At 40.3% G+C, this 16915-nt stretch overlaps 2 protein-coding genes across 8 annotated transcripts in view; both read left to right on the top strand.

Moving 5' to 3' along the window:
• BUD13 (BUD13 homolog) overlaps positions 1-16915 on the top strand; it is a 243226-nt gene that overhangs the window by 33485 nt on the left and 192826 nt on the right. The gene's annotated exons all lie outside the window — the stretch shown is intronic.
• The window catches only part of SIK3 (SIK family kinase 3), a 243756-nt gene that overhangs the window by 116591 nt on the left and 110250 nt on the right, over positions 1-16915 (top strand). For all 7 annotated transcript variants that reach the window (XM_070078639.1, XM_008260949.4, XM_051849002.2 and 4 more), the window contains exon 2: positions 15766-15882. In XM_070078639.1, the coding sequence (XP_069934740.1) occupies positions 15766-15882 (117 nt within the window). The remainder of the gene's footprint in view (positions 1-15765; positions 15883-16915) is intronic.

The following is a 16915-nucleotide window of genomic DNA, read 5'->3' as shown; positions in this document are numbered from 1 at the left end:
TACAGGGCCCAAAGACTTGGGCCATCCTCCACTGCACTCCCGGGCCATAGCAGAGAGCTGGGCTGGAAGAGGAGCAACCGGGACAGAATCTGGTGCCCCGACCGGGACTAGAACCCGGTGTGCCAGGGTTCCTATTGAGCCGCGGTGCTGGCCTAATGTATTAACCTTTATAACAGCTCTATAGAAGTAATTCTTACACAGAATAGAAACTAAGCGCCAGAGTTAAGATTCTAATTCCGTTGTTTTGTCCCAAACCCAGGGCCTTTTCTTTCTGCACTGTTAATGACATTGGGAATTTTCACCTGATATTGCAAGTTGGAAGCTTAGAGCATAATTTCTTCAGCAAAAAATCATTCTTTTTAGAAAAGAGGAAGAATGAACTAAAAAAAAAAAAAACAAAACAAAAACAAAAACAAAAAACTGTGTCCAAAATGTAATCACTACCCTTTTCTCCCACAGCAGAATGATTGCTACCTTTGATGATTGCTTCGCTAGAGTGAGCCAGCACACAGCTCAGTGGGAATGCAGATTTCATTAGGTGACCTCAGCCCTTAGAGGTGTCTGAAATTATAAACTGGTCTTCTCCCTAAATCCTGAGTCTGAAGAGTGGATTGTGGTTAGTGCTAGTAGATTCTTCGATTTCTATGCAAGGGGAGATGATGGACTTTTTATCTGTGATCTCTATTTGTTGAGTAGGTATTAACTGAACTCTGCACTAAAGGACTGTGTTACTAAGTGTAAAAGTTTTTTTTTTTTTAAACAATGGCTTCTCTTTATGCGTGTTCATTATTGTCCTTATTATATGTGATACCTAGGAAAAGAAAAACCCAGTTTTCTTTTTATCATAAATGCAAGGTTAAGTCTTTTATTTAACATACATGAAAGTTCTTTCCAAAGATACAAGTGAACAAAGGGAGGGGAAAAAAAGCAGTTATGGGCAAGCAAGCATCTTTCTGATTTATAATGGCAAACTCAACTAGTATGATCAATTAACTTCTAGGCTTTAATTAATTTATATGAATAACCTTATTACCCGAAATAGGAAACTTCATTACTGTGTTATTAGATTTACATTGCCTAAAACTGGAGAATGTAGCTTTGCTCTCCAAATCTGTAAGTTAGGATGACTTATAATTGAGGCTGAGGAATTACTTCTTCCAGGTTTAACTATTTAAACTTGGTAGGCTAAATGTATCCTACCTCATTATGAAGCCTAACACTTGACTTTAATATTAGGAAAACAACTTTCAATATGGTATAAGATTAAATACAGTATGAATGAGGCCTATTAACTTGATAAATGCGACAGCAGGATTTTTTTTTTAAGATTTATTTTATTTATTTGAAAGACAGAGTTACAGAAAGAGATATAGACAGAGAGAGAGGTCTTCCATCTGCTGGTTTACTCCCCAGATGGCCACAATAGCCAGAGCTGCGCCAGTCCGAAGCCAGGAGCCAGGAGCTTCTTCCAGGTCTCCCACACGGGTGCAGGGCCCAAGGACTTGGGCCATCTTCTACTGCTTTCCCAGACCATAGCAGAGAGCGGGATCGGAAGAGGAGCAGCCTGGACTAGTACTGGTGCCCATACGGGATGCCAGCACTTCAGGCCAGAGCTTTAACCCACTGCGCCACAGCACCGGCCCCAACAACAGGATTTTGTTGCAGGCTCTTTTCACATGTAAAAAACTCTTCCAGTACACATTCTTGAAGTTTTGCTATGAAGAGAAATTGCCAGTGAATGAAGAGAACCTTTTGTACATTCCTATGTGGAAGTGAAGTAACTGGTACTTTTTGGACAAGACTGGGAGAATATCTCAGGATAAAGCTATCTAAGTTTTGTACCCAAAGCCATTAATTTCTTCAATTATGAGAAGAAGCCACAAATTGTGTAATAGTGTTGGTATTTTGTTGGTTTGGAGAGAAGGGTGATCTCAGAAGACTTGTAAGCCTGAGTTAAGATGTGTGTGACATGTACTTTTTTTCCTTCCAGTTTTAAATTTCAATGGTCTTAGGCACATTTTTGAAACTGTAGATATCCTAAGTTAGCAAATCCAAGTTGGTACACAAAGCAGCCATTTTTGCCAGCCCTAAATGCATGCTTTGCTGAGCTTTCTAATCTGGGCTCCAGAGTTTATACATAGCAAATTCTGACATCTGACAAGTTTTGTTGTGACCCAGAGAGGGATAGAGCAAAATAGGATGAAGAATCTGGAAATCCGTGCTGCGTATAGGGTAAGTGACATTTTGGAATTTGCTTCCACGTGGATTGTCCCCTGGTGGACCACTGTGGTGTTTAGCAGGCTGAGCTGGAAAGGTCATAGTGCACAAGACGAAGAACAATAAATAGTCTGTTCAGTAAGTTGTTGGTAAGCCTCCTGCCAGCGCCAACTAATAGCCATAAAGAGCTATTTCTCCTCTGAGATATAAGTTTGCTGTCATCTTTTGGAGAATATGGTGATTTGTAGCATTGCTTTTTAGCATGGTAGGGAGATGGGACATTCATAGGGTCTTGTCCTCGCAGTTTACAGCTTTTTCTCCCTTGAATTGTTGCTTTTTCTTTTGAGCCTAGAATGCTATCATGTATTCATTTTTAAAACTACAGTAAGAATGTCTGTTTCAAAGAAATGCATTAATTTTCACTTTGCCAAATATAACTTGAATTTAATCTGTTTTTACATTATATTGGCTTCTTATTTTTTTTAAACTGTGGACACTGATTGTAGAAATAGTTTGTTGGGTTTTTTTCTTCGTTTTTTCCTTTAAATAAGAGGAATTTCCCTCTTTTGGGGGGGATTATAGGACAGCACTAAACCACATTTGAAATATGTACAAACCCCAATAGATTTTAAAAGCTAAGCAATCTTGGATAGATGCTATCATCTCTAATAAGTTTAAGTTTCCTTGGGTTTGTCAGTAGGATGTATATTAATTCAATCATTTCCAAAGTGTTTCCTTTCAAGTGATAATATTTTATGTACCTGCCTTTTAAAAATACTGATGTATTCCTGAAGTTATTGATCAACTTTTAATAAACAAAATAGCTTAAAATGAATTATGAGAGGCTGGCATCATGACGTAGCAGGTTAAGCTGCCTCCTGTGACTCTGGCTTCCCATATGAGCGCTAGTTTGAGTTTTGGCTGCTCTAGCTCCAATCCAGCTCCTTGCTAACGCATGTGGGAAAGCAGTGGATGATGACCCAAGTGCTTGTGTGCTGCCACCTGCATAGGAAACCTGGATGGAGTTCCAGGCTCTTGGCTTTGACGTGGCCCAACTCTGGCTGTTGCAAATATATGGAGAGTGAACCAGCAGATGATCTCTCTCTAACTTTGCCTTTCAAATAAATAAATTTAAAAAAAAATTGAACGATAAGTATTTTGTTTTGCAGTAATGTGGTAGGTTAGATTTGCAGAGAAATAACTTCTGGTCAGAATATTTTTAAGTGAAGCTAGGGAAGGGAAAAATACATAACTGCATATAAAATGTATTTAAAATTCTGGGCCTGGTGTAAGAAAAAGCCCACAGTGGTAAGTCATATTTGAGACTGTTCCAAATAGAACTGGGACCTGGAGTGGATGAGTAAGATTAAAAACAAAAACAAAAAACCTTCATCTGGAGTCTTGCCTGTTAGTGTCTTGAATCTGAATGGAGGTAGGGAAAAAGTGTCTCATGAAACTGCTTAAGCAGATACCCACACTCACATAGATTTACAGCTGATTCCATACTACCTGTGAGACATGAAAGGTTGTAAACTACAAACTTCTTTGAACATATTCCTAGTTGCTTGTGATCTCCAGTGGCTGGCAGGATCAGATTCATATCCCTATAGAAACACACTTTATAGACAGGCATAAAAGATTTTTTATAAGTGAAATTGCCAGAGATGTGAGCTTGTTAAAGAAAATAGGCAACTAAGTCAGATGTCACAGATTGTATTTTCCAAATATGGCTACAACAGCATTTCATGACCCATGTCCCCTTCTAGAACATTGCTGTTGTACCATTAAGTAAGAAGGAGTCTCTGTCTCCTTCCATTGAACCTGGGCAGATCTGTGTGACTGCTTTGACCAAAAGAATGTTGCAGAAGTGATGTGTGATTTCTGAGGCCGAGTCATAAAAATACCACACATTTCTTCCCAATTCTCTTGAGATGCTCTTTCTTAGAATCTGTTGCCATGCTGTGAAAAAGTCCAAGGACAGAGATCCATATGGAAAGGAACTGAAGCCTCAAGCCAGTAGCATCAACCAGGCTCTCAGCTGACAGGCAGCATTAGCTATCCAGCCTTGTAAGTCCGGTGTCTTGAAAGGGGATCCTCCCTCCCCTGTCAAGTTTCTCTGGGTGGTGCCATGGGAAGCCAACACAAACTTCCTTCTCTGAGCCCTGAACAAATTGCTAATTTCTGAGCAAAATCAGTGGTTGTTGTGTTAAGCCACTGTGTTTTGTGGTAGTTTTTTACACAGTAATAGATAAGTAGAACATCAGCATTAACAAAATACTGCAGATTAAAAGAAAAAAGATTTCTGTACTTTATTTGAAAGAGTGACAGAGCGAGAGACAAAAAGAGACTGAGATATCTTCTGTCTGCTGGTTCACTCTCCAGAGACCGTAACTGCCAGGACTGGGCCAGGTCAAAGCCAGGAGCTTCATCTGGGTCTCCCACTCAGGTGGTAGGGGCCCAAACACTTGGGCCATCTTCTGCCACTTTTCCCAGGTCATCAGCAGGGAGCTGGATTGGAAGTAGAGCAGCTGTTCCACGAACCGGCACATATAAGATGCTCACATCACAGTTGGCAGCTTCACCCACTATGCCAAAATGCTGGCCCCTGCAGATTTTTTTGGTTAATTTTTTTTTTTAAAGACAGATACATAGAGATCTTCCGTCTGCTAATTCACTCCCCAAATGCTTGCAACAACTAGAGCCAGGCCAGACTGATGCCAGGAGCCTGGAACTCAACAGGTTTCCCCTGTGATAGTGGGACCCATCTGCTGCCTCCCTGAGTGGGCATTAGCAGGAAACTGAACTGAAGTGAAGGAGTCAGGTCTTGAACCAGGCACTCTGATGTGGGATGCTGAAGTACAAAGTGATGACTTAACCACTGTTCCAAATGCCCACCCTGCAGATATTTAAAGAAACAAAAGAGAGGGTTAAGAGTAGAATGAGCTACTCAAAATTGATGAGGAAGATGGGAAAGAAGAACTTAGTATCAGTAGAACTTACATGAATAAAGAAACATAGTTGAAAAATACAATGGAAAGATATTGACTAGTTAGAGTGAGAGAGTGAATTACTGTAATGAACTAACTAAAGCAAATTTCCAGAATTTGGTACAGCAAAAGACTATATGAGACATGTGAGAGGTTTAGTGAAGTAGACAATGACAAAGTACCACATATGTTTGATTTAATGGTTCTCAATTTTTTTTTTTTTTTATTTTTGGCAGTCAGAGTGGACAGTGAGAGAGAGAGAGACAGAGAGAAAGGTCTTCCTCTGCCGTTGGTTCACCCTCCAATGGCCGCCGCGGCCGGCGCGCTGCGGCCGGCGCACCGCGCTGATCCGATGGCAGGAGCCAGGAGCCGGGTGCTTTTCCTGGTCTCCCATGGGGTGCAGGGCCCAAGCACCTGGGCCATCCTCCACTGCACTCCCTGGCCACAGCAGAGGGCTGGCCTGGAAGAAGGGCAACCGGGACAGAATCCGGCGCCCCGACCGGGACTAGAACCCGGTGTGCCGGCGCCGCTAGGCGGAGGATTAGCCTAGTGAGCCGCGGCGCCGGCCCTAAAGGCATTTTATTTCTTTTCTAGCTAGTCATTCTCAGCTGGGTCCTGTGAAAGAGTAAATCTTATAGAAAAATATTGGAATGACTAGTTTCTCAGTTCTCCCAAAGGTGATACTATTCTAAAAGCATGGAAGAGAAGTTAATTCATTTTATACTCATATAATGAACGCTTTGGGGCATATGTTCTCCAGGTTTGATCCAGAGACCCCAGACTCTCCAAGACTTTTTCAGTAGGATCTCCAAGGCCAAAACTCTTTTCATAAATTAAACTAAAAATGGTGCAAGCATTTAGCTTAGTGGTTAAGATACATCTCATATCAGAGTACCCAGGTTCAGCGCCTGATTCCAGCTCCTGACTTCATTTTCTTGCTAATGCACACCCCTGTACCCATGAAGGAGACCTGTATTATATTCCAGGCTCCTGCTCTGGTCTGTGTTTGGCCATTGTGGGCATTTGGGGAATGAACCAGCAGATAGGATATCTGTTATCTATTCTCTCTCTCTGTCTCTCTTTCCCCCTACTCCCTCTCAAATAAAATACATTTTTTTAAAAAGATTTATTTATTTTAGAGGTAGAGTTTAGAGGTAGGTATTTATTTGAAAGGCAGAGCTACAGAGAGAGAGGAAGAGGGAGAGACAGAGAGGCCGGTCTTCCATCTGCTGGTTCACTCCTCAAATGGCCTCGATGGCTGGAGCTGGGCTGATCTAAAACCAGGAGCCAAGAGCTTCTTCTAGGTCTTGTACACAGGTGCAGGGGCCCAAGCACTTGGGCCATCTACTACTCTCCCAGGCCATAGCAGAGAGCTGTTTATCAGAAGACAAGCCAAAGGGGTCCTGAATGGGATGCCAGTTCTGCAGGTGGAAGCTTAGCCTACTGTACCAAAGTGCTGGCCCCATAAAATAAATTTTTAAAAATGTTAATGCCAAAACATTTTCATTTTTTAGTCCCTTTCATTATGAATTGAAGATTTCCTGAGACTACTTAATGTATGATGATTGTAATTACCCTGATGGCTAACGAAATGTGTGCTTGTATAGTCTAGTCTTTGAAAATTTTGCTTTATTTTCTGATTTTAATTTAATTTCTAGGTAAATATTAATAAGATATTATCTGTATAAACAATACTTCTTTGAAGATTCTAAGCTTTCAAGAGTAGACCTGATGGGGCCAGCGCTGTGGTATAGCAGATAAAGCTGCCACTTGCAGTATTTGCATCCCAAATGGACACCGGTTCGAGTCCTGGCTGCTCCACTTCCTATCCAGCTCTCTGCTATGGCCTGGGAAAGCAATAGAAGAGGGCCCAAGTTCTTGGGACTCTGCACCTGTGTGGGAGACCTGGAGGAAGTTCCTGGCTCCTGGCTTCAGACTAGCGCAGCTCTGGCTGTTGCAACCATTTGGGGAGTGAACCAGCGGATGGAAGACTCTCTTTTTCTCTCTCTGCCTTTCTGTAACTCAAATAAATAAATCTATCTTAATTAAAAAAAAAAAAAAAGAGTAGACCTGTGTCCAAAAAATTTGAAAACTGCTTTTTAGAGCTATAAAACTTCATTTTCTCAGAGAAGCCTCTTGAGAATGCCTACTACTAGTTGCATAGAGCCAGTGAAGAAATTCAGTTATAAATATTTGTAGTGGAAGTTAATTGAGTTCTTAGACAACGTTGAGGATTTATTAGAGATTTTCTTCCTAGACAGTGTTTGAACATTGAGTACCCTTAAACCTGGATCAAGTTTCTGTGAGATTCCTTTTTTTTTTTTTTTTAAGATTCATTTATTAGTTTGAAAGAGAAGCAGAGGCACAGAGAGAGAGAGAGAGAGAGGTCAGTCTTCCATCTCCTGGTTCACTCCTCAGATGGCCACAATGGCCGGAGCTGCACCAATCCGAAGCCAGGAGCCAGGGGCTTCTTCTGGGTCTCTCACACAGGTGCAGGGGCCATGGACTTGGGCCATCTTCCAATGCTTTCCCAGGCCTTATCAGAGAGCTGGATTGGAAGTGGAGCAACCAGGACTCAAACTGGTGTCCATGTGGGATGCTGGCACTCCAGGAGGCAGCTTTACCCACTACGCCACAGCTCTGCCCCCTGTGAGATTCTTATCTCGCTATTAATTCTCAATATTGAGTCAGCTATTTCATAAGTCATTTTCATGGAATAACTCCTTTAACTAGATGGTTAATTATTTATCCCATTGACATCATTTAGACCAGTGCTGTCCAATAGAATGAGGGACACATACATAATTTAAAATTTTCTAGTAGCCATGTATTTTTTTTTAAATACATCAAGATCTTTTATCTACTGGTTGACTCCCCAGATGGCCACAACAGCCAAGGTTTGGCCAGGCCAAACCCAGGAGCCAGGAGCTTCTTTTGAGTATCCCTCATGGGTGGCAGGGGCCCAAGCAGTTGGGCCCTCTTCCATTGCTTTGCTTAGGCTATTAGCAGGGACATGAGTGGGAAGTGGAGTAGCTGGGACATGAACTGGCACCCATATGGGATACTGGCATTATAGGCAGCAGCTTTACCCACTATACCACAATGCCCCCCTGGTAGTCATATCTTAAAAAGTAAAAAGAAATAGGGGGGCTGCTGTTGTGGCAGAGCACATTAAGCCGCTTCCCAGAGTGCCGACCTCCCATGAGTTGAGACTCCACTTCCTGTCCACTCCTGGCTTATATGCCTGGGAAGACAGTGGAAGATGGCCCAGGTGTTTGGGCCCCTGCACTCATGTGGGAGACCTGAAAGAAGCTTCTGGCTCCTGGCTTCAGCCTGGCCCAGCCCTGGCTGTCATGGCCATTTGGAGAGTGAACCAGGAGATGGAAGACCTCTCTCTCTGTGTCTCTTCCTCTCCCTCTGTAGCTCTGCCTTTCAAATAAATAAAATAAATCTTATAAAGTAAAAGGAAACAGATGAAATTAATTTAAATAATATGTTTTACCTCTCTCTCTGTGTCTCTTCCTCTCCCTCTGTAGCTCTGCCTTTCAAATAAATAAAATAAATCTTATAAAGTAAAAGGAAACAGATGAAATTAATTTAAATAATATGTTTTATTTGCTCTATAATGTAATTTTTCTCTATGTAAATATATAGAAAAATATATAGAGATAAATATATAGTTTATAAATATAATTATTTTCTCTATTATAATATTATAAACATATATCAATGAAAAGCTTACATTCTTTTTAAAGAGCTATATCTTCTACATCTAGTGTATGCTTTACATTTATAGCACATCAGTTTGGAACTAGCCGCATTTCAATGCCCAGTAGTCACTGAGATCTAAGCCATAAAATCATTCTAGAGCTGAGCTGAGCTAGCATGATCTATAGTAGATAAGCTTTGTAATATAAATAGAGACTAAACATATTGTTATAGAAATTTAATATAATGACGTAAGTATATTGAAAAAAATTCACAGTGGCAAAATGTTTATCTGCCTAAATTTCAAGAGATTTTAATGAGAAATAAAACTTATTTCCTTAACAGAATATTGAAAAAGTAAACTTTTGCCGAAACTGTCATAATGTTTTCTCTTTCCTTCTTAAAACCATACAGTCTGTTTACTATATTCTATGAATTATTACACATGCATATGCGTGCCAGTAAAGGGAATGCTCTTTCTGTGCTTGAGGGAGTTTTAGCACTTGTGGCCTTTGCGTTTTCGTTCTAAATGATACATATGTATATTTTAACTGTCCCGTTGGTCATGCCATATCCCCAGTCCCTACTTCAGCCAGTTTGCTTTTGATGGGAAACATTGAGGAGCAAAGGTGGTTTGTTCTGATCTCGTTACTGCGCTTTTCCTGATTCCTTAGCTTTTATTCTGTCACATCATCTTGCCTGTGAATGTGCTATCAGAATATGCAAGTGAATTATTGCGTGTTGCAAAGAAACCGCTATTTTTGTGCACTTCTTTCCCTTTGAGCATTACTATGTTTGCAAAAATGAGGTGAGAGTTAAAGGAACTGTGGTTTTTAGAAGTGAGATCTAAAAAGGGGGAAATGGCTGTTTTCTCCCTTCTAGAATGAATAATAAAGAATTATGACTTTAATTTTGGCATGACCTGAATTTAATTTTTTTTCTTACCATATGACAGAAAAGAAGAGTTTGTCAATGAAAATGTCTGAGGAGGGAAATTCTTAAGGACTCTCACAGTCTACCTATTACAACATATTTGATTCAATGCCATATTTAATTAATATTAGAATGTCAGTTAAAAAAATCATGCTCTTTGCAAGCTAAAAGAATTCTGTGCATAACAGGCAAATCTAAGAAATCCATCATCTTTTGGTAAAGTGTGAAGTTGCCTTCTTGTCATAATTTTCATATGTAAGTACAATTTTTATGATTCATAGATTTTTAGCCCCAATCTAAAAACATACTTTTTGAGAGCTTGGCTTCTACTTACCTACCAATTTACCTTTGCTATGAGCAGATTTAACTTTTCAAGAAACCAGTATTTACTTGAAGCTAAAACCTTTATTATATGGCCTCTGATAATCTGTAACTGTGAAAATTCATGCTCATTAATCTGTTCAGGTATTCTCAAAATAATCCTGTGTGCCAGTCACTTGCTCTGTGACTTGCTAGTTTCTCTGTTCCATTGGTATGCTCCCACTGTTCAGAAAACCTTCGCTCTGTGGTTTGCAGCTGAGCTATATAGAAAGTTCCCTTCTCTGTGCAGTGGTACTGTCAGGTAACTGTGCTCCTGCATCCTGGGTGTCAGCTATTTACTAGAGGTGGGAAGGGAGACTGCCTGCTGTGAAGAAGCAGGCTGCCTTCTCTCTGGCACGGCCCCAGGGGTCAGGTCTAGCTGTGGGTTCCATCCTGTGGCTCAGTGTGACTTTTTTGAATGGAATGCATTTCTTTTTCCATAAAGCTCTGTTTCTTCCATGTTCTTCCCACATCAGCTGGCAGCAGCCAGTTGGTTCTGAAATCTGCCCACAAATTGTTAGCTATTTTGTTTCTTGTCCCCCCCAACTTGCCCCCAGAATAAGAGTTGATGTGTTTCAGATCCTGGATTATGTTGTTTTGTGAAACAAATCTAATTTTTGCTAAGGAATGCCTAAACTTGATTCCAGAAAAAGCAAAATAACAGCAGTACCTGTAATTAATGTATGTGGTGGTTCTTTTCCCCCTTATGCATAGGGAATGTGTTCCAAGAACCCTAGTGGTTGCCTGAAACTGGATAGTACCAACCTTATACATCTGCTTTTTCCTGCACATGCAGCACATGCTTGCCTATGAGCAAGTTTAATTTATAAATTAGCCTCAGTAACAGGTTAACAGCAGTGACTGCTAATAAACTAGTTATGTCAACATATGCTACATGAATGTAGTCTTCCCCTTCAATATCTAATCATGCTGAAGATCTTTTGCAGCCTCAGCATACAATTTTTTCTTTCTCCTTGTATGTTTAAGTGATGAACTTTCAGATTTTCACTCAAAGAAAGCATTTTAATGGTTTTTCTTTGACATTTTGGAGTTGCCAACATCACTACTCTGCTGCTTTTGCGACATTATTAAGTAAAACATCTGAACTCAGCTCTTCAACACCATGACAGTCAGTGTGATAACCAAGATGGCTATTCAGTGAATAACATGTGGATGCAAGTGGATACAAATAGTGTGTATACATTGGACAAAGGGATAATTCATATATGGCACAGGATGGTACAGGTGGGGTGAGACGGTGAGAGAATAATCATGCTCCTGGGAATGGCATGCAAGTTAAAATTTTTGAATTATTTATTTCTGGAATTTTCCATGTAATGGTTTTGGACCATGGTTTGCTATAGGTAATGAAAACTGTGGAATATGAAACATTGGATAAAGGAGGACTACTGTATTGCATGTTTACCATGTACTGAGTATTATACTAAAAAGTTTGCATGCATCAGTTTAGTTAATTTCCAGCAATCCTTTAAAATAGGTTCCCCTTTTGCCCCCATTTTATCAATAAAGAGCCACAGAAAAATTCAGTAACTGGTGCTAAGTTACACATTAAGTGATTTTGGTTCTTGTTTTGGTGATATTTTTAACTGCTATGCAAAATTTCATCTATAGGGGTCTTGTGGAATCTTAAGTGTCACTGAAGGATAGATAGAAAATAGATTTAATTTTTTTTTTTTTAATTTGAGAAGCAGAGAGAGAACAAACAAATGAGAACTGTCCTCCTGCCTACTCACCACTTCACTCCCCAAGTGCTTTCAAAGCCTGAGACTGGGCCAGGCCAACACCAGGAGCTGAGAAACTCAGTCTAGGTCTCCCACATGGGTGACAGGGCCCCCTCCCACTTGAGCTAACACCTGCTTCCTCCTAGGGTGCACATTAGCAGGAAGCTGGAATCAGGAGCAGAGCCAGGATTTGGATCCAGGGACTGACATGGGATGTGGGCCTCTGCACCACTAGGCCAAATGCCTTCCCTTGATGTTTAATCTGTTGGAATGTTTCTGTGTCTACCTTCTATGAATAAGTTAATGCTTAATGCAATTTCCCTGAAAAGATAAGAATACAGTTCAGCATGTGAGACCATATTCCCTTTATGTGAAGTCAGATGTACTTGTTATAAAATCCATAGTATACCTTTTCATCTTTATTAATTTAAAACTTTATTAGTTACATGGTATATACTATAAGATCCTAGTAGCCAACTTGGTTCTCGTAGATTATTAGGTTTCATTTTCTCTTTACCATTTTGAAGGGTTTATTGCTTTAGAATGCTTATGAAAGTGAGAGTGAGTCCACTGTGAATCAGGGACTACCCCAATTACAGTGTGGCAGAACTGTTCTGTTAGGAGTGAAAAAGCACAAAAATTTGGTCAGTTGCCTCCCCCTACATTGAAGTACTTAGTACATGCCATCAATTAATAGGGCATGGGTGAGAGGAGGGGGATTTTTAGGTGTAATTTTTTTTTTTAACTTTTATTTAATGAATATAAATTTCCAAAGTACGGCTTATGGATTACAATGGCTTCCCCCCCATAACGTCCCTCCCACCCGCAACCCTCCCCTTTCCCACTCCCTCTCCCCTAGGTGTAATATTTAGATAGCTTTAGCTCCCTGCCCCCTTGTGCCCCCCACCCTCCGTCACCCCTTCCTCTCACTCCCCCACCCCTGCTATTGTTAAGATAACATTCCTAGCCATGCTTTCCAACCTTCTCACCATCATGACATAGTTTTTCTGTGGTAAACAAATGAAGCTTCTTGAGCCTAGAGATAACCTATTGCCACTTACAACCCATTCTAGCACAGGTGTTTGAAAAGTTCTGCTGTAGGCATATGTCTGCAAGTTTATTTTTTAAAGAGATTTATTTATTTGAAAGAGAGAAAGAGAGAGAGAGATCTTCCATCCACTGGTTCACTCCCCAAATGGGTACAATGGCCAGAGCTGAGGTGATCCAAAGCCAGGAGCCAGGAGCTTCTTCCAGGTCTCCACATGGGTTCAGGGACCCAAGGACTTAGGCCATCTTCCATTGCTTTCCCAGGCCATAGCAGAGGTGGAGCAGCTGAAACTCAAATCAGCGCCTGTATGGGATGCCAGTGCTGCAGACCAGGGCTTTAACCTGCTGCACCACAGCGCCAGCCCTCTCTGCAAGTTTTCTAGGCTTGTTGCAAATATGAAAGCACTCTGTACACTACAAGGTACATGTCTCTGTAGGATTTTATGAATAGTAACTGTTAAGATTACATATTCCTTCTCTAAAGAAACATTGTGTGCCGTAATTTTTTTGTTTTGTCATGGAAGCTGTCCTGAAAGAAGACTAGCTGCCAGACCAGTAGCTGGAGTTGACGTCCTATATGTGATCTGGTACACTAATTAGAAGTAGAAATATTGGTGGTCAGTAGTCATGGTTCAAGACTTCTTAGAGAAGATCAGGCTTTTGGTGAGATTTGTTCATGATTCCAGTGGTTCTCCTCATTGAATTCTCCACCCTCTTTTCTGCCTACACCCAATAAGTTTGTAGTCAGATTCTCTCTTCTTTCCTTATTATGTCTATGTCTTCTTTCCCAAGTGAAGACCAATCTTCATCTTCTGCACTACTAATGCTGCATACATAGCTCTGTTGATTATACTTCCAGAGCTGTGTTGTTCTGTTTCACGCCTCTCTTTTCCCTGCTGGGTTGCAAGCTCTTAAGACTGTGTCTGATTAATCTTTGTAATTTTGGATATACCCACATCATTTCATCACATTCCATCATTAGGCAGGGCTTAAATGCCCTTTGAGTGGAACAGAAATCTGTTTCCTTGTATATTTCTCACATTATTCCTCGTCTTAACAACTCCAAATAAAGTTACTTTAAAATTTATTTATGTATTTTTATTTTTTATTTGAGAGGCAGGGAGACAGAAAGAGATCTTTGAGCCATTGATTCACTTCCCAAATGCTCATAACAGAGGCAGGCCAGGCCAGAACCAGGAGCGTGAAATTCCATCTAGGTCACCCATGTGGGTGACAAGGACCCAAGTACTTGAGCCATTATCTGCTGCCTCAGCTGAGGAGCTGGGACTCCCAGGCACTCCTATGTGGGATATGGGCATCCCACATGGCAGCTTAACTCTTGTGCCAAATGCTTACCCCTGAATAAAGTTAATTTGTAGTTGTCATTCATGCATTTGAATCATCTATCAAGTGTAATTCCAAACAATGTGTGTTTCTCTGAACAAACATTTTTAGCATTGAAATTTTGCCTTCTTCCATGTGTGGACTCAGAATTTTAAGATTTAGAGAAAACTAGAATTTCCTTCATCTAACTAATATTGATTATATGCTGATTAAAAAACTGAAACTGAGATTTAGAGATTTTAGGAAAATATTTTAAGCATTTCAATGAGAATAATGAGGAAGTTTAGATTTAGTAGATTAAAGTAATTTCTTCATTTTTTTTTTTAAATGTATGTGCTACTGGGTGTCTTCAGACTAGTGGGCAAAATGGAAAGCTATGTTTTATGCTTAAGCAGTAAGATCTGACTCATATAATGTTAAGAATTTCTCTCTAAATTCAATCTACCTGCAATTCAATGTTGGATCTGTTACATATGTCCCTCCATTTCTATATGTATAAAACAAGGTTAATATACTAATAATTTGGGTATTATGAGGTTCAAATGAGTTAGTACCTGCAAAGCACTATTATACCTGCCACATGGAAAGCATACACTATAAGGTAGTTGCCACAGCTGCTACTTAGCCTTCCTGCTTCTTGCTACTACTATCTCTATTACTCAGCTCTACAAGTACCTCATGAGATGTGAAAGTTCTGGTGGAGCCTTACTAAAAAATCATGCACTTGTGATCTAAGCTTCTTGTTTTAAGAATGGTCCTATACTCATTCTCTACATTGAAGCAGGATTTGACCCAGAGCGTAACCACATCCAGGGAATGATGAAGTGTTTTCTCATACAGGTTTTACTGTATATGCAATTTAGGAAATAGCAGAAGACTCATTATCTTTTGAAGTCTGTTCTTCTAAGATGAAATTGCAAGAAGTTCATTTCTTGTCTTTTTAAGGGAGTAAATTCATTGTCTTCATTGACATTGTATATATTAAATACTGGCAGCTTGTATTTTATGGAATATAAAATTTAAAGTGTTTTTTAATTAAATATTTATTTATTTGAAAGGCAGAGTTACAGAGAGGCAGAGGCAGAGACAAAAAGGTCTTACATCCACTGGTTCACTCCCCAGATGGCCACAACCGTCAGAGTTGCACTGAACTGAAGTCAGGAGCAAGGAGCTTCTTAGAGGTTTCCCCTGTGGGCGTAGGGGCCCAAGGCTTGGGCCATCTTCTACTGCTTTCCCAGGCCATAGCAGAGAGCTGGATCAAAGTGCAGCAGCTGGGACTCCAACTGGTGCCCATATGGGATGCTGGTGCTGCAGGTGGCACCTTTACCTGCTATACCACAGCCCTGGCCCCTTAAAGTAGTTTTAATTTTCCTTCCTGAACTGCTTTTAATAATGTGTCAGAGTAAATGTTTTTCCTCTTTTATCAGGTTGCCATCAAGATCATAGATAAAACCCAACTGGACGAAGAAAACTTGAAGAAGATTTTTCGGGAAGTTCAAATTATGAAGATGCTTTGCCACCCCCATATCATCAGGCTGTACCAGGTAGGATTACTAGTTATGTGGTGAGTGGCTATGAAGAACCTAGAGTGATTTGTTGTATCTGTGGCTGCCTTGGAAGGAAATGTGGGTGGATTAGCACAAGCAACTCTTTTTGTTTCTGTGTTTGTATGTTTGTATCTATCCTACCCGTCTATTGTCATACTCAATACTTGGTAGAATTTTCTTGTTTCCCCTGACTGTTTACTAGTGAGGCCTCCCTTAGCCAAGTAGATCTTAAATTTGATGCTACTAGTAGCAAAAATTACACAAAAAGATTATTCAGAAGATGATGAGAATTTACTTAGGTCAGAATCCTAAATCAGGATGGGAAAACTTTTGAGACAAAAAGCTAGAGATGAATATAATGTTTTTACATTATTTATTTATTATTTTCTGTAATCACATTATGAGTTATGATAACAAAATATTTTAACTTCTTTCATCAATTAAAACCTACCTCTTTTCTGTTCTAGTAGAGTCCTTGACTTTTCCAAGGTAACATTTAATTATTTTGATAATCAAGATGAATTCTATACAGTAGTAGAGATTTCTATTTCAGTTTTTTTTACCATCTTAAGAACATGGATATTTAATGCCATCATCAAAATGATTCCCTAACCTTACTGCAGAAGCAGTAAATCTAGTGACTAGAATTTTAAGCCAGATAGGAAAGGGGGGACCTCACCTTAGCAGGCTGATAGGAGAGATATTTTGGGAGAGGTTGGGCTTTGGGGTGCTTCTCAGATTGCAGTGTGTTGGCAGCCCCGAGCTCTGCTTCTGTTCAGGGCCAGCCCTGTTCACTGCTTTCTGCCAGAACAGCCGTCTCCTGGTTCTGAAGGAAGTGGCCACCCACTCTGTTCATTTGCTGTTATTAGTTTGCAGTAAATTGTTACTGGCCCAGACTTGGGACCATGGGTAGGAGTGGAGAAAGCATGGACAAGGTACAGTGGGCAAGCTTTCAGAGCCTTTCAGTTTTATGGCAGTGAGGAAACATACTGTGATTTTAGGATGTGTGGTTAAGGCTGCAGTTGTAGAG

This window comes from Oryctolagus cuniculus, chromosome 1, assembly GCF_964237555.1.
Source record: "Oryctolagus cuniculus chromosome 1, mOryCun1.1, whole genome shotgun sequence".
In the NCBI taxonomy this organism is placed as follows: Eukaryota; Metazoa; Chordata; class Mammalia; order Lagomorpha; family Leporidae; genus Oryctolagus; species Oryctolagus cuniculus.
Note: the sequence above shows the minus strand (reverse complement) of the source record. Positions and strands in the feature narration are given on the sequence as shown.